General features: G+C 45.7%; 1 protein-coding gene across 6 annotated transcripts; it reads left to right on the top strand.

The window, feature by feature from the left end:
- Positions 1 to 505: 505 nt before the first annotated feature.
- cherp (calcium homeostasis endoplasmic reticulum protein) lies at positions 506 to 13,518 on the top strand. 6 transcript variants are annotated; one of them, XM_057039425.1, is made up of 20 exons: positions 506 to 672; positions 1,350 to 1,523; positions 3,285 to 3,323; positions 4,711 to 4,880; positions 5,073 to 5,210; positions 5,278 to 5,429; positions 7,301 to 7,412; positions 7,557 to 7,646; positions 8,060 to 8,249; positions 8,928 to 9,091; positions 9,395 to 9,658; positions 9,800 to 9,995; positions 10,094 to 10,368; positions 11,460 to 11,593; positions 11,913 to 11,999; positions 12,113 to 12,262; positions 12,408 to 12,515; positions 12,586 to 12,674; positions 12,752 to 12,937; positions 13,043 to 13,518. In XM_057039425.1, exons 1-20 carry the CDS (start codon positions 648 to 650, stop codon positions 13,078 to 13,080), a joined length of 2,781 nt encoding a protein of 926 aa, XP_056895405.1. In that variant the 5' UTR covers positions 506 to 647; the 3' UTR covers positions 13,081 to 13,518. The 6 variants fall into 6 exon arrangements, with proteins under 6 accessions (XP_056895405.1, XP_056895407.1, XP_056895406.1 ...); XM_057039427.1 differs by having other exon boundaries at positions 12,116 to 12,262; XM_057039426.1 differs by having other exon boundaries at positions 10,097 to 10,368.
- The last annotated feature ends 4,129 nt before the right edge of the window (positions 13,519 to 17,647 follow it).

The following is a 17,647-nucleotide window of genomic DNA, read 5'->3' on the forward strand; positions in this document are numbered from 1 at the left end:
AACTGGCGCAAGCACACATTGATAGTTATTATAGTTTTGTGGAGATATATACAGATGCATCAAAGAACCCACACAATAGGATGCATGGAGAGACAGGAGGGAGGAGGTGGTGATCACCCAACTCAGATGTGGACACACAGGATTAAATAACACGTTGAATCAAATAGGGAAACACAGGGGGTGTGGGTGTGACTGCTGTGGAGGGAATTCAGTGGAGCATGCCTCAGTGCAGTCCAGAAAATTCAAAATACAAAGAAGATGATCCAGCAGCTTAATAAACAAAGAGTACAGTTGGATGAGGGATGGTCTGAGGAGCGGGGCGGAGAGTGAGGCGTTAGAATTGTGCTGAAATTTATGACAGAGAGTCAGTTAACAGAGAGAAAATAGGTTGGTTTGGGTTTTATTTGGTTGGTTTGGTTTTTTAACAGTATCTTGTGCGGAGATCGTGGGTGCTCATCCTCACCAGTCGGTGGCGGTAGTGCACCCGAACATTGCCCACCGCCATTAAACAGGAAAGAAGAACACTTCCGGTAAGCGACTCGGATGCGCAGCGAGTGCTGTTTTAAAATCTGTAAGTTATTCATTGAAGAATAAACGAGTTGGAAGTTGGAATCATCTATGTAAGCCGAACGCGTTATCTTGAAAATATGGATGCCCCAAATCATCCCGAAGGTGAGAATTCTGCTCCAATCTTGCTGGATATTAATTGATGTTAGCTCGCTAAGAGCATCGTTGTCTCAAGCTAGCATTGCTGCTATTATACCGCTAACATTAACCTTATAACTATATATCCAATTAAGACAACGTGCAACGTGGGTAGCTGAACGTGTGCCTAATAATATTCTCTTTGCCCTATTGGGTTATTCTGAAAGAATATACAACATTTAAGATCATAATGCTTAATGCGTAATCTACATATATTAGCCAGCCTGTCTTCAGATAGTTTTCAAGTGTACTTAGCTTTCACAACTAAAATATCTTGCTTGTTTTAATCCGTTTGTGAGCTATTTATCCTATTATACTCAGTCAGATGGTCTGTTAGTAGTGATTTATTTAGGTCATCGCATCTCTAAATGTAATCTTAAGAAAGAGTAAAAAGCAAATGTGGGACCTTAATCTAAATGCTAACTTGCTCGCTTACATCTCAAAGCAGCACATACAAAGATAACTGTCACAGTAGAATTTTAACCAATACAACAACACAACTCTGGACCCACAGCTGCATGATTTTAATAAGAACATTTTCTTTAAAATGTGACAACTGAAGACTCAGCGGCTTTTGGAACCATGTCCATGTTATCACCTGTCTCTTTCCCTGCGAGACTCAGTTTTGTCTTTTCTTGGTCCAGATCAAGAACTCAGGAATGTCATCGACAAGCTGGCCCAGTTTGTTGCTAGGAATGGGCCAGAATTTGAAAAAATGACAATGGAAAAACAGAAGGACAACCCAAAGTTCTCCTTCTTGTTTGGGGGAGAATTCTTCAGTTACTACAAGTACAGACTTACGATGGAGCAGCAGCAGAGTATGTATTCAGATCTCACACACACACACACACACACACATTAATAAATAATGAGCTGTACATGTGTCTTTGAGGCAGTGGCATTTATTTTTACCTTTTTCTGATCTACATCAGATGCTGTTTGATCACTAACTGGTAGAAAAAAATGCCTCAACATTTCCCTCATTTTCTTTGATGATTTAATGTGATGTGTTTTACAATGAATCGCCAGTGTTGTCAAGAGAATCATCTAGAGAACATCACATGTTAGCAAATGTCAGGGATGCTGTCGACTGTTTGACCCAGAGGTGACGTTGGTGGAGCAATCATGAGTCTCTGATCTTCCTATCCTCAGACGCTTTTGTATTTGTCATGTAGCAGTTTGTCACTTGAGCCGTCAGTCAACGCCAGTGTGCTGCCCCACTCCACACCAGTGGCCACGTGTGCTTTCATCTGTGTTCACACACTGGGAAAGACAACATCTAGTAACAATTGTCAACAGCACATCCTACAAGTCACAGCCAAAAACTGCTCATGGACCTCGTATATACACACAATTTAGTCAACAGTTGGGCTGTGCAAACCAAACGACCAGCACCAGCACTGTCATATTGAACTTCATGGACCAGTGGGGGGCAGAGCAGGGGCCCGAAGGTGTTGTACATCTATTATTATAAAGTTAAGATATAGAGGTTTGCTCTTCAGTCTGTGCCTTGGAACAATCACCGTCTTCATACAGCTGCCAAACATCGATTCAACAAGTTGAGGTGATTCCAGATGTGCTGTCTGCTGCATTGATCTCCGTGTGTCAGAGACCACACTTGATAATTCCAGGAAAAGCTGCCGATTACTGCAAAAGGCTTTACATTTGTCTTTCTCTGCCTTGGCCAGTTACTGCTGCCTGCCTCCATGGCAAATTCCCCAGTTTGACCACTGGGTTTGCTGCAGGTGCTAATTAGCAGCAGCTAGCTGTTTGCTAGTTTGTTTTGTATGCTCTTGGTCGGCATCAACACAGTTTTTACTTTAATTCTGTCACTTATACCACTCGTTGTTTCCTCAACAGGTAAATATGCTCCTGTTGACATTTCAGTTTGCTTTTCCATTTTCCAGACTGCTGTAATTTAATGTGGCAACTTTGATGGAAATTGATTTGGAATAATGGAATTAATTAAGAATGAGATTTAACCATAAAATACACAGGGCATTGAAAAGCAGCCAGCTGACCTTGTGGGTGACTAAATCTACAGAAACAGTAGTTTAGTTAAGTACAAAATACGAAGCCTTGTTTTCCTCTTTAACCCCCAAAGAATAAATGTTAATCTAAGTATAAGTCTCACACACATATAATTAATTAATACTTGTACATTTTAGTTTAGATGAATGGTGGTCACGACGTCCTATACTTTGTTTTTTTGACACCTCAATTTCCCATTTACCTCAACAATAGTAGGTTTTTAACCTTAAATACAGATGTTACAGCTGTGATGGCTAAACGTTGGTGTTCTCGGTTTAAATGATCTAATGAATTTACATGGTGGACGTGCATAAGTGCCTGTTGTGAATAAAAGGAAGGCAAAAACTCTAAAGGTGATTTATAAGCTGGGTTTTCACATTTTTAGAGCTACACTAAGAATAACTGAGAATATTCAGACTCCCATCCAGGCGATTGTTTTAGCCCAGAGAGAACGGGCCATCATCCACAGTCTGCTCATCCTGCTGCAAATCTCTACTTAGTGTTGTAATTCCTGTCATTCCTCTGAAAGTGTGCTTTTCTCCATTTAGATCTCTCTACCCAAGATGGGGAGGAGTATAAATCTGAAGGTATTTACATCGAAGCAGATTTGTTAGACAGATTCAGTATTCCAAGTTATTCAATTTTTATTGACGTTTTGAAGGTTTTTTCCTTTGTTTTCTAAATTAGTTTATTTTTATTTTTTTTCCTGTATTTATTTGACTGACCTGGAGATGTCACCTGTTTATCTTGTGTATTCTTTAATCTATATTAAAATCCCCCTTTGCCTCATGAGAGGCCTCACTGTCACATTCAAGCCAGACCTCGTTCCTTCCATCTGCTGGAGCCGCTCCTCCAATTGTGGGGGCACTGGTGCCGCTCTCCACCCCACAAACTGTCACCTGGGATGTCTACATTTATTGCCAATCCATTGTTCCGCTTTTTTCCCACCGCAACGAACAAGCTAGTCCCCATTAGTCTGTCGGTTTGGATCTGGAAGTCCTCTAGGTGCACCCTCTGTTACTGATGGAGCAGTTTTTGATTCTGGAAGCTCCTGTCCAGATGTGGCCCCTGAACATTATCCAGGATGCTTGATTGTGTCCATCAGTTTATGCTTTACCTGCCTGCATCATCACAGCTCGTCTGTAAATCATACATAGAATCATCACACAGACTAATATTTTTAGTGTTTATTTCTTTAAAAGTTGATGATCATTGGTTACAGCTCACAAAAACCCAAAATTCAGTGTCATTGATCTGATAACTGTCCAGGATCATTGAGTGTCAGGTAGCAAAGGTTCCTGCTGGAGCAGCTGCTGTTCTCAGGCTGCTGCATCCAAGCACAACCATGGAAACAATGAATGGGAGACGGATCTGGACACAGACGGATCCAGGACAGGGACACAACCGTCTCAGTCCTGGTGTCAACCAGAGGCGTCTCACCTGGGCTGAGGGGAAAAAGGGAAATGAAGGTCCCAGAGTCTGGAGGAAGAGTGGAGATGCTGAGAGACCAAAGTGGAGCTGGACTTTCCAGAGTCACTGATGGGTTTTGGGGGTCAGGTCATCTGCTGGTGTTAGTGCTGTGTTTTATCAGGTCAAAGGTCAGAGTTTAGAGCATGAGATAAACACTTGAAACCTATTAGTCTGTGTGTAAGTGAGAGATCCTCATTTTGGGCTAATGTCTGTTGCATCGTGTATGAGATCTTTGTTAGAAACTAACTGTTGCTCTCAATTCCCCATTTGTCAAAGTTTGTTAAACTGTTTGGACCTTTTTTCACTTTTCTTTTTTCTTTGTGTATTTTGATTTCTTTACACGTACTGTTTCTTAGGCTCATAAATAAACTCTAATATGTGTTTTTCTTTGGCCGTGAGCCTAAATTTGGATGTTCAGTCCATCATTAAATCTGCGATAAACTCTTTACCAAACCATGAAAATGGAATGCACCCTGTTGATGGGATTTTCCCATCTTTTTGTAGAGATTTACAACCCTGGCGCCCAAGACCTGGTCGATGTCCCCCCTCCACCGGTGCCGATGATCGTGCCTCCACCGATTCCTCCTCCAGCGGCTGCTCCTTTTGATGAGCTCATCCAGCAAAGCCAGTGGAATCTGCAACAACAGGAGCAACATCTTCACACCCTCAGACAGGTACAGGAAGCAAACGCATACATGAATGCTGCCCATAACGACGTCAAAGTGCCGGTCAAAACATCTGCTGGGGTTGTTTTCATCTGTTAAAACGGTTTAGTGGTTAAAATGTCGCTTTTGTCAGTGTGTTGTCACATGTGGTGACAGTTTATTCCAAAGCAGTTGATTATGGAGTGCTGTTTCACCCTGCAGGAACAGGTGGCGGCAGCCATAGCGCTGGCCATGGAGCAGCAGATCCAGAAGCTTCTGGTGGAGACCCAGCTGGACATCACAGAGTTGGACAACCTGTTGCAGCCCATCATCGACACCTGCACCAAAGATGCCATCTCTGTAGGGCAGCACTGCAGACACTTAAATAGTTGCCTGTTTAGATGTGCTGTAATTTATCCCCTTTCAGGCTGGGAAGACCTGGATGTTCAACAACGCTAAAACTCCGCAGCACTGCGAGCTGATGACGTCACACCTCCGCAACCGCATCACTGCTGACGGAGCACATTTTGAGCTCCGACTGCACCTCATCTATTTAACCAACGACGTTCTGCATCACTGGTACTTTATTCTTGCTTCTCTTATTCATTCTTTTCCATTCAACAAAAGAGTACAGGTGATTGTTGGGGGACAGAGTAGTGATGGGACGCTGATGCCTCGAGGAGTGTATTGACACACTACACAAACTGTGTCGGCACTGTATTGATCACCCACTAGTGACCCCTGCAGTAGTTATTAAATGATTGCAGGTAAAGGAATTCCTTGTTTGCTAAACTGAGTTGGTTGGTAAAATATAGCAAATTTGAGTTACAATTCAGAGTTACAATTTTTTACTTATGTACACACATTCTTTGTTAACTGTTAAATCATATGAAATAATACAAAAAAGTGATTAGTTTATGAATTTTTATTGAGGAACAAAAGTTTTTGGAGGCGATTTCTCCTCTTAAACACCAGCTCCCCAGCCTTAGAAAATACTCTTTCACACGGTGCAGATGACGATGGTGAGCAGAGAGTTTTAAGTGCAAGTTGATGCAGATGTGGAGATGTTTTCTGGTGCTCTCACGAGTATCTGCCAATTCTCCATTGCCATGCCGAGCTCTATAATGCCTCAGCATTGATGAAGTGCTCTTATTGATGTAAGAGAGCTCTGTGGAGCAGAGCCGACACTTCACCTACAATAACATAAAAAGTTACAAACAATTCAAACCTCTTACTAGAACAGAGTAAAAACTAAGGTGGCGCATTGCATTCACTTGTTAAAAAAATAAACACCCTATCTCATAATAACGAGATCAGGATCTCGTAATTATGAGATAAAATGAATAAAGCAACTGTAAGGCTCTTTAACTATCATATGTATCACAGGTCATTCACTTGATAAAGTGAGTGCAATGCGCCACCGTTAAAAATAGTATATAACAGTAAACAATGCTCAAAGGAGAAAAAGATTTCCCTTGTTTGGAGTCACAAGATCAAAATTATTCCACACTGGGGAAAACTTCTTAGAACGATCCATAATTGCGCAACTGCAAAACTCCATCCAACAAACCCACGACATGTCGATACAGTTTGTTTCCTTATGAACACACTTTGATGCGGCACATCCAAATGATACAATTCCTGTATCAGTCACGTGATTCTTTCTTAAAGCGATACACGCACCGATACGGGGTTTCACTCTTGAGCTCTCGGCACAGTGCTGACGCACCAGTGCTGACGCACCAGTGTCGCTCGTCCCATCACTAGGACACAGTCAACGAGACAGTAGCAGACAGCTATTGGGGGGGCTTACAACATTATTATTATTATTATTGTTAATATTATTCACTTCTCTGAATGTAAATGTTGAGCCGTTGTGGATGCTGATGTTCTAAACCAATTTACACCGTCTGAGAGGCCAACCGGCATTTTCAGGAAATTGATCACATTACATGCCGAAATATTGGCTTCAGGTCAAACTATTGCGCAACATTACAGCTCGTACACGATCAATGAATGACGTGCAGGAGTTGCATTCACCGACCACTGTGATGAGGCACAGGTGTGTGTGTGTGTGTGACCCTCTGCTGTGATACTGGCTCTAATAGAAGCGGGTATATTGTTGGAAAAACAGGGTGCTGGGCTGAAGGGTGCTGGGCTGTGAGCCCAGTGGAAGCTGTTTCCAGCAGGATTAGTTTGTAGAGCTCTCAGTTCCTCCTGTTCCACCTTGTCCAAAGGAGTTACCCCCCCAGCTCTGCTGATGACCCTGTCTGAATGGATCAGAAAAACTGAACCGTGTTTAATGTGGCTTAGGGATGCAGGGATGAGTCAGAGAAAGGAGTGGAAAGTTGCTGTTTTGGATGGGGGCGGCATAAAATGTTGTCTTCATTTACCTTGTTTTGCTTGAAATATTAGATGAGGTAAAAAAAATTTGCCCTCTTCTCCTACAGCCAACGCAAACAGCAAAAGGATTTGTTGGCAGCATTACAAAAAGTTGTGGTCCCCATCTACTGCACCAGTTTCCTTGCTGTAGAAGAAGAGAAGCAGCAGAAGATAACCAGGGTAAATAACATGTGTTAGTTAATAACATGTGCATGTATTATTACAATAACCCTGCCAATAAGGCTGCAGTCATATTCTTACTGCACACAGTCCTATTATATAGTTAAAATAGTATTTACTGTCTACAATGTTCATTCTATCTAGTTATTACAGCTGTGGGAGAAGAACAGTTATTTCGATGAAGAAACCATTCAGCAACTCCAAAATCCAGCTCTGGGCCTTGGCCAGTACCAGGTGAGTGTGATAAGAAGCATCAACAAGGGGGTCGAGTCCAACTGTTGCTGGACATCGCGTTCTTCTAATGTCCGGGATTGTTTTAATAAAGCCTGGAACATAGATAACATACTAATTTATCTTTTCTATTATAGATATTACTATAATTACCACCATATTGTACGTGTGAATTAGATTTCGACACATTATTTCTGTTTTAGGCTAAACTAAGGAATGAAAAGCAACCATATGAACCTACTATTTTTAGAAACATTACCACTATCTTTAAGCTAAATGCTTCTCTGAATGCTAAATGCTTCTCTGTGCTAAATAAGAAACGCTGACCAGGTACTGTAAAATCGTGCTGGTGTAAGGACAATAAAGATCATCCCTTTGCCCTGTGCCTGATATTCCTGCCGTGTGTTTGGCATCAGGCCTCTCTGATAACGGAGTACGCGGCCGCGGTGCAGCCCATCCAGATGGCCTTCCAGCAGCAAATCCAGTCTCTCAAGACTCAGCACGAGGAGTTTGTCAGCAGCCTGAAGCAGTCGCACTCTGCAACTGTACCACAGCTGCCTCCGGCTGCTGAACCTGAAAAACCTCTACCCATGACAACACAAGCTGGTGAGAGCGCACGTGCACCATACGAGCGTTACTTTTATGGCTCAGATGACATCACGACCATGTATCAGAGTTCACTGCGGTTAATCTCTCTCTGTTTTGCTGTGGATTGTTAAGCTAACGCGCAGTACAAACCCTTTCACGTGCACCCTGATTTTTTAAGTGCTGTTTATCAGCCTTGTGATTACACAAGAATCTCATGGTTATATGAGTTGTGCAGTTCTGGGCGTCTGGGACAACGGCCCACCGTCACGGGAGAAACGTGCAGATATCTTTGGTCTTGGTGGTCTTACATCACATTGTCATAAATTTAGGACGACCGTCTGACAGTGACAGCTGCTACAGCCTTCCTCTACTACCCGACCAATAGAAGAGCGGCAGGAAGCCGTCGTAGCAATTCACATTCTCTTTCTTCAGGCTTTTTTCTTTCCACGTAAATGTAACACAAGAGCATCGTCCCCATCTTTTCCTCTGTTAGTTTTTGTGACACGAGGTGGTGATGCCTGTTGCTGTACGTCGCAGCCTGAGATTCAGTAAATGCTCATTGTAGCGAATAAAGAGCAGCAAATAAAGAGAGAAGCCAGAGTTTAATGATAACAGTTTATCATTCAGTTCAAAAGTCCAGACACCTTCCCACGTTTGTCTATGAGAAGGGCTCAACTGTGGTGGTGCTGTGAACAGGTGATATGAAGCCTCCCATGTCTGGCCCCCCACCCGGGGAATTTGATGGGAGTTTATCAAGACCTCAGGACCCCAGTAACTCCGGTGGACCCTCGGATATCCCCCCCAACAAGTCTGCATGGTTTGATCATCAACAAGTGGGTCCTTGGAACCCAAACCAGCCGGTAAAGACATTTCACTTTCCTATTACCCATTAATTCCAATGATTTGAGCCCCAACGCCACAGAAAATGAGCCATATGTGATACACATGTGGCTCATTTTCTGTGTTTTACACCAGAGTGGGGGTGTTGTGAGGGGCTCATCGTAGCCACACGCCTCTTCTCATGCTCATTATTACAGAATGCGATGTTAGATGAAATGAATTCAGGTTGTTTTGTCCTAGATTAGCTTCATCTACCAACAGGTGTAACACTCCTGGCAGCTGCTTTAATTTGACCTACACTCAGACCTTTTGTTCTCCTTCAGCCATCCTTCGATCCAAACCAGCCTCCACCTCCTTGTCCTCCTTGGAACAGTCATGAGGGCATGTGGAATGACCAGAGAGACCAGGGGAACTGGAGCGGAGGCCCTCCTAGAGAAGGAGGCCTCTGGAGTGGCCCGGGTGGATCTGAGCCAGGCCCCCCGTCTTGGGGAGGGCCTGGCTCATTCGACCAGCAGCCTCCATGGGGAAACCAGCCTGAGCAGCCTCCTTGGGGCCAGCGGGAGCCTGCATTTCCTCCACGCATGCAGGCATGTATACTGGTGCTCTTTTAATTGTTAATTGTGTTTCCTTTGAGGATCCAGTCATGTAACTAGCTAGAGAACTAGTATAAGGTGCAGCGTTTGTGGTATTACTCAGGTGACCAACTGTGAATGTGCATTTTCCAACAGAGACCTCCACATTTTCGAGGGCCTTTCCCTCCACACCAACAGCCACCTCCTTTCAATCAGCCCCCGCCCCCACCGCACAATTTTGGCCGCTTTCCACCTCGTTTTATGCAGGATGATTTTCCTCCAAGGCACCATTTTGAGAGGCCTCCGTTCAACCCACACCGCTTTGATTACCCCCAGGGGGAGTATCCCGCAGGTGAGGGGTGTTGAACCACATGAATGGATCCGGGACGCTTGTTTCATTATGGCTTTAATGTCGCGTCCTTACATATATCCACGTATCCCTCTTTTTAGCAGAAATGCCAGGACCACCACCACCACCTCCTCCTCCTCCTCCTCCTCCCCCCCATCATCCCAATCAAAGGCTGCCACCTCCTGGAATGGGGGCTGAACATCCTCCTTGGGGCGGAGGCCAGCATTCAGAATTTCCAGCCCCCCCCCCGCCTGGTTTTAATGGCCATTCACCACATGTGCGTCAGCGTCATCACCCAGTGCAAGAGGACCCCTGCCTGGTGCCCAATGTGCCATATTTTGACCTACCTGCCGGTCTCATGGCTCCACTAGTCAAAGTAAGTCCCACTGTTAACTTCAGAATAACCTTGGTTCAGCCTGGTCACCTTGGTGCTGAGGAACGGAGGAATGGTTAAACACTAACAGTATAGTCCAGGGGTGGGCAAACATTTTGATTCGTGGGCCACAATGGGTTCTAACATTTGAGGGGCCGGACCAGGAGCAGATGGATGGATGGAGTGCTTTGGTAACCTCACCTCATTGGAGAAAAAATACACATCTTGGGATATGGAGAAAACATGAGCTTTAATTTCAAATGAAAATGAAGAGAAGCATTACACAAAATATCTGACTTTGGAATGAGTCTTAAAACACTTAAAATCAAATGAATAAAATGTGCCTTTTAAAAAAAAAATTAATAGCCATTTCTATTTTAAAGCACTGAAAGTTCTGTTATCCTTCAGGATATCACCATCACTCTCCTCCTGACTGTCTTTCTTAGTGGGAAAACACCAGAATTGCAGTGAAAATTTAACATTAACAAGGTTTATTCATTTAATTTTTCAAGTTTGGCGGCCGGATTAAAACGTTTAACGGGCCACGTGTGGCCCCCGGGCCGTAGTTTGCCCATGCCTGGTATAGTCTCTAGTGGTTCTGCTGTATTGTTTTGGCCTGTCTTCATCCCATACAGGAATACAGGGTGGGGCTGTTCTTCTGTAGGTCTTGTCTAACGTCTTCCCTCCCCTGTTTGTTCACATGGGGGGGAAATGGGTGAGATCTTTTTTCACGGTGGCCCGATGAGAGTGAAAACTGACGTTCCAGTAGCAAACATCCATACACAGCGCTGATGGTGGCTGGAGGTACCTGCCTGGGCAGCTAGGAGGGGCTGCACTTTGGTCACCTAACCCCTGACAGTGACCGGAGACCCTCCCGGCAGGGCTGCGGCCTCTTCCGGGAGTCACGGGTTAAGTTAGCAGCAATACGTCCGCAAGTGTTCTTCAGGCCATGAATGTGGGCCCCCGACTCTGGTCCACCGCCTTCACTCGCTCCCTTGTTAGGCTAGATCACCAGCATAGCTCACCGCTAATGCGTCGCTAAATAGGCCGCTAATGATTATTGTAAAATAACCACTTTGTTTTTTGTTACACAGCTCGAGGACTGTGACTACAAAGCTCTGGACTCCAAAGACATTAGGCTGCCTCCTCCAATGCCTCCTAGTGATCGATTGCTTGCTGCTGTTGAAGCCTTTTATAGCCCTCCATCCCATGATCGACCTAGAAACAGGTACACCCACACGCCGTTACAGGTTAAGTTTACACATCCAAAAACATTCAAATGGTTGTGATGAAGAAAAATGAAACTCCTCCAATATTTGTAAAGGTTTTCCACACTTTTGAGCACTACTTAAACCCCATAAATCACATAAACTGATCTTTTTGATCGGTCCCGTTATTTTATAATAACGGTGCTTCAGTGGTTACCACTGCACAGGGGCCCAACGGCATAAGGAACTTTCAGGAGTTCCCATTCCATGCGTTCACCTTTAGACTGGGGGGGGTTTGGCTGTACTGTGACGCTCGGCTCTGCTTTTGTCTCCCACCAGTGAAGGTTGGGAACAGAACGGCCTGTACGAGTTTTTCCGAGCCAAGATGAGAGCCAGGAGGAAAAAGGAGCAGGAGAAGCACAACAGGTGACGTTACTTGGATCTGGTTCTTGTCTCGGAGCTTCACCATGTTGAACCGAACTGGACCTTTGCTGCTGATGGCGCCTCTGGCTCACTCACTCTGGGTGGATTTCTCTCAGCAGACTTGGAGGCGGTTCCTCCAGGAGTGAGTCTCGGAGCAGAGGGAGGTCCTCGTCTCGATCCAGCTCTCGCTCTTCAAAGTCCTCCCAGTCCCGCTCCCGGTCTCGCTCCCGCTCCCCCAGCCGCTCCCGCTCCTACTCAAGATCCAGGTGTGTGCACGCTGGCAGAGTTTTGAACGTCATAAATTCCAGAACCTATAAACACACACCCAAAACAACCCAAAGCAACATTTGGTGTTTGGTAGCTAGTCCAGTAACTTCCTACAGATCCTGACACCTGTTTCGATCTTTTCAGGTCCAGGAGTCGATCCAGGTCATCGCGGAGCCGCTCGCGCTCCAGATCTAGATCTCGTTCCCGGTCTCCAGCCAAGAGAAGACACGGAGCCCGCAGCTCCTCCCCTCCGTAAGCTTCCTTTTTCTTCTCTGCTCATGAGTGATTTCCTTGATTCTAATCACTCGGCTGCTCTCTCCAGCTCCACGTCCTCTTTGATTGGTTCTTCCTCCAAGCACTCGGACAGGCTCGGGGAGGAGAACAAAGGCCACCAACTGCTGATGAAGATGGGTACGTCTCTGTGACCGTTCCTCAGAGGTGTGAAGGCTTCCTAACAATGCCGTTGCCTTGTCTCTCCCTGTCTCTAGGCTGGAGTGGATGTGGTGGCCTGGGGGCCAAAGAACAGGGCATCCAAGACCCAATCAGAGGAGGGGATATTAGGGATAAATGGGACCAGTTTAAAGGTGTGGGGGTGTCACTGGACGATCCTTATGAGAACTATCGCAAGAACAAGAGCTACAACTTTGTTGCCCGCATGAAAGCACGAGAGGAAGGTACTGGATGCTTCCGCTACTTGGGTTTGACATTGAAATTCCACACCGTCACATTTCTGCCCCAGGAAACACGCTTTTAATCCAAATTTTGTTTTTGTGTTTCAGTGAGTCGAGAACCTCAGGAGGCCCCTTCAAATGACTGACATCGGGGGGTCACTCTTCTCCTCCCCCAAATGTCCAGCAAGACTCTGAATTTAGTCACTAGAAGAATTGACCTTTTTCTCTCAACATCAACATTGTTAGTTGTCACACGGGATTTTCAGACAGGAACAAACTCAGGTTCTCTATGAGGAACAAACAGTTCAACAGTAATATTTCTGTTAGTGTTGAAGTGTTTTCGATCTGGTGAAGGGCTGAATGAGGCCTGATACTCGGAGCAGAGCAGCAGCAGGATGGAAACGTATTCCTTTAGCTTCATTATGTAGGACGAGAAGGCTTTGTTGGTCCGCTCCTGTTGGGTTTTCACTGTTGGTTAATGTTAGACTTTTTAATGTAATGACCACAGACAATAATGTAAGTGTTTCTTTTATTTGTATTATTGAAATAAATCCCAAGAATGAGACAAACTCAAATGAAAATCAGCCAGACTGTTTGTTTACTCTCTTGATTTGATGGTCAGCTTTTGGTGGTTGCCTGTGCTTATATGACACAATCATATATCTATATATGTATGTTTAACACAATTAACCAATGATCAGCATCATGGCTGGTGTCTCCTGTAAAGGAAGCTGGGATATATTGCTTGGTTAGGGAGCATTGCATCATGGGATAAATGAGTGCAATCGGTGGGGTGCAGAGATCCTCACTTCACTCGCGTCATCAATTATGGTGTCATATAAAAGCTGCCAGCAGGGGTCAGTGGGGGGTCGCCGTCTGCTTTCAGGTGTCCGAACGTGGCCGCCGGAACAGCTGACACGGTTCAGTCACGTGAGGCCAGGCGTCATCACGGTGCCAGCTCACCTCCGGGAAGAGGACAGGGTTCTAGGCTACACGCACGCTGCTGGCAGAGTTCCTCCTGTTCCTACACATGGATCAGGAAGCTGCTGCTGGGTCGGTGCCCACCTGGGAACTTTCTGTACCGTCTCAAGCAAACACCTGGGGGCTGAGGGGCTGTCCTGATGATAGCCACGTGGGACAGACGTGGGCGTGTCTCTGGTAGTGCGCCTCTGCAGCACCACCTTGTGGCCATCTTCTAACTCAGCGGTTAGAAGAGCGGCTCCGCTGCATCTGAAGTCAGAGGTTTGGGGGGTTATTAGAAGGTTCTGTGTTCAGAGAGTTTAGTGAGAGGTCATTTACGTCACATCAAAAAAAAAAGTGTATAAAAGCCTCGTTCAATATTTAGTTTGCTCCTGTCCGAGTTCAGATGTTTCCTTAAATGGTGCTGCCACCTTTCATATTGAACCTCAAATAGTCTCTCATTACCTCAGTGTGACTTTTGAGTAAAACCTTCTCGTTTTAAGCTGTGTAGAATTTGAAATTGGGATATTTGAGAAGGATTGATGTTTCTTTTGTCTTTCTAGACATTTGTCAGGTTTGAATCCCTTTTGTGGACGGTCCAGCAGGCTGCTGGCTGGGCCGACTGGGGATTTATGAGATGAGCTGTGCCCCAGATGTGTTTCTCCTCTTGTCTTCAGTAGGCTGGGGTGACCTTGACCATGACCTTGTCCTGTCCCTGCTTGTTCTCTTCTCCTCCTTCAGTCATATTACCTGAAGCCTGATACTTATTTGAACACTTTCTTTTATTAGAAACAACAAAAACAAGCCTTTTAGGCTCTCTAATCGATGGCTTGGCTGTCGCTATCTTTCCTTCTGCTACTGTGTTTAATCGCAACCTTTCATTTCCACCAATGCGGGTAAATACTGTTAACCAGTAAAGAGAAGTTGTTCTTTTCATGTTTTCATGAATTCATCACTTGGTAGCAGCAGGTCTCCAACCCTGTTTCAGAACCCTCGGGCCTTCAGCCAGCCCCTAATTATGGTCTGGCACTGGGACATCTCTTCATTCCCAGAGCTGAGTGGCTCCAGCAGCGTGACCAGAGCATCTAGAACAGGCATGGGCAAACTACGGCCCGGGGGCCACACGCGGCCCGTTAAACGTTTTAATCCGGCCCGCCAAACTTGAAAAATTAAATGAATAAACCTTGTTAATGTTAAATTTTCACTGCAATTCTGGTGTTTTCCCACTAGAATAAAGACAGTCAGGAGGAGAGTGATGGTGATATCCTGAAGGATAACAGAACTTTCAGTACTTTAAAATAGAAATGGTTATTAATTTTTTTTAAAAAGGCACATTTTATTCATTTGATTTTAAGTGTTTTAAGACTCATTCCAAAGTCAGATATTTTGTTGTAATGCTTCTCTTCATTTTCATTTGAAATTAAAGCACATGTTTTCTCCATATCCCAAGATGTGTATTTTTTCTCCAATGAGGTGAGGTTACCAAAGCACTCCATCCATCCATCTGCTCCTGGTCCGGCCCCTTTGTCAAATGTTAGAACCCATTGTGGCCCACGAATCAAAATGTTTGCCCACCCCTGATCTAGAAGCTCAGACTCTTAACAGTCTGCTGGGAAATCCTCTGTGTTCATCCTGGAGACTCTGGGGAACCAAAGGCGGAGCGCCGGGCCTGCAGCACGGTAGCGCTGGACCTGTGGAAGCTGCAGCTCAGCTCAGGTGTGATTTGAGCATGCGCTTGCTCAGGGAGGAAGAATGCACGTGTTTTGGTCCTGTTCCCACGGCAACACTCTAAACAACACACCTCTGCACACATGCTGGACAGGGGGCTGATCTGTGTGGTCAGCTTACAAGGGAGACTCGCAAGAGCACCGAGCTCTAGAATAACTATAATATTAATTAATAATAATAATAATGAGGTGTGGACGGCAGTGTGATTCAGGTCATCTGTGCACGTTGGCCCTGTTCTTCTCACCCTCCAGGACAGTGGTTCTGCACCTTCATCCTCAAAGTGAACTGGTCTAACTGGATGTGAGGCTGAATTTCCTCAGTCACGGCTCTGGGTTGCACAGACGGTGAACCATGAGGAGGGCTGGGAGAGGACAGAGGTGATCCGTGCATCACGGGACGTCCCGCAGCAGCAACACACCCAGCAGAACGAGCCTCTTAGGCTCAACACCCAAAACAGAGGGAGCCTGAAAGAAGCAGCTCATGTGTTGGAGCTATTCTGCTGCTTTTGTGTTTCCAGAGCTCCACCTGGCCAGCAGAGGTTTTAATGGGAGCTCTTGCAGGTGTCTGCTGACCTCTGACCTCTGTCTTCATCACATGTGGCTGCTCAGCTGCTCAGTCTGTTATTATGGGATCCATCAGGGTTGCGACTGGTCCAGGATCAGCTCCGCTGCATTTACTGCTGCTAGTTCATGCGCTGCTGCTAGTAGCATGTGGATCCTGGACGTGCGCAGCGTGGACGTGCACAGCAGACCCACCACCAACAGCCTTCATGTCCCTCTGGGAGACTTGCTGAGATGGGGGTCCTGGAATGTTCCATGAGACTTTAAAGGGCACCTGTTGGGGGGTTAAAGGAGGGAAAGGAGATCAAAGGTCTTCAGTGGTGTCACAACGTGCACGTGGAGTCACTCAAAGAAAAACACTTCTCGACATTCTTTATTGATTATTCTCACTTATCAATCACACCTGAAGCCTTTGCAGGTTAAACACGTTGGAAAAGTTTGTCCCTCACGTTTCGTTCAAGTGAGTCCTCGTTTACCGCGCGCGTCCCGTTACCATGACGATACCGGGTCGTCAGTGGGGGAGATTCGTACCTTTTAAAGGGATTTGATTGGTTATATCTGCTGTGAAGATTAAAGGTCAGAGGACAATAAACATGTTCTATGTCCAGACCACAGCAGGATGAACAGGAGTTCAGATTTGTAGATGAAAAGGTCAAAAGTCATCAGAAATCTGCCAGAAGGTTTCCCCTTTTTTTATTTCTCTTCTTTGATCTGTACATACGCCACCCGTTCATACAAGAGGAGTTTACCTCAGCTACACGTGGCAGCTGTGGCCTACCGCTGTGGGCTCACCCTGCTGGGGCGGGGGGGGGGGAGCAGGAGCCTGGAGGCCAAGCCTGGAACACCAGCCCTGCCTGCTCCTGACCGCCTGCTCTGACACAACCTACAGCCAGATGACGGCAGCTCGTGTGTTCTATCTGGACAACAGATGTGTGGGATTCCCCTTCTGTTGCTATGGCAACCACAACAGACCAGTTATCATGTTTTATTGGATCAATGGAGCATCGACCAGCAGACCAAGAACCCTCCTCAGACTGAGTGGAAATGCTCCAAAGCCCTTCACACTCCGGTTTTACCCAGGTGTCCTCCTTCTCCTCTCCTCTACCTCCCCTTCACTCTACTTCTCCTCTCCTCTACCCCTCTCCTCTCCTACATATCCTATCCTCTACCTGTCCTCCCCCTTCTCCTCTCTCTTTACCCAACCGGCCATCAGCAGGAGGGTCCCCCTACATGAGCCTGGTCCTGCTCAAGGTTTCTTCCTGTTAAAGGGGAGTTTTTCCTTGCCACTGTTGCCTGTCTGGGGTTAGGCCCTGGGATTCTGGAAAGCGCCTTGAAACAATTTTGATTGTATAAGACGCTATATAAATAAAGATTGATTGATTGATTGATTGTGTCATCAAGGAGACACGGTGCCCAGTGCTTGCTCAAGGTCCCTCGAACCAACACCCCTCTGATCTCTGGTGCT

The sequence above is a fragment of the Takifugu flavidus genome, chromosome 7 (assembly GCF_003711565.1).
Source record: "Takifugu flavidus isolate HTHZ2018 chromosome 7, ASM371156v2, whole genome shotgun sequence".
In the NCBI taxonomy this organism is placed as follows: Eukaryota; Metazoa; Chordata; class Actinopteri; order Tetraodontiformes; family Tetraodontidae; genus Takifugu; species Takifugu flavidus.

What these genes read in the sequence shown, in the direction of transcription:
- cherp (XM_057039425.1), top strand. Translation starts at nt 648, where the DNA reads ATGGATGCCCCAAATCATCCCGAAG. An exon ending in TACGATGGAGCAGCAGCAGA is followed by an intron (nt 1,524 to 3,284) that starts GTATGTATTCAG and finishes TTCTCCATTTAG; the next exon opens with ATCTCTCTACCCAAGATGGG. An exon ending in ATCTTCACACCCTCAGACAG is followed by an intron (nt 4,881 to 5,072) that starts GTACAGGAAGCA and finishes TTCACCCTGCAG; the next exon opens with GAACAGGTGGCGGCAGCCAT.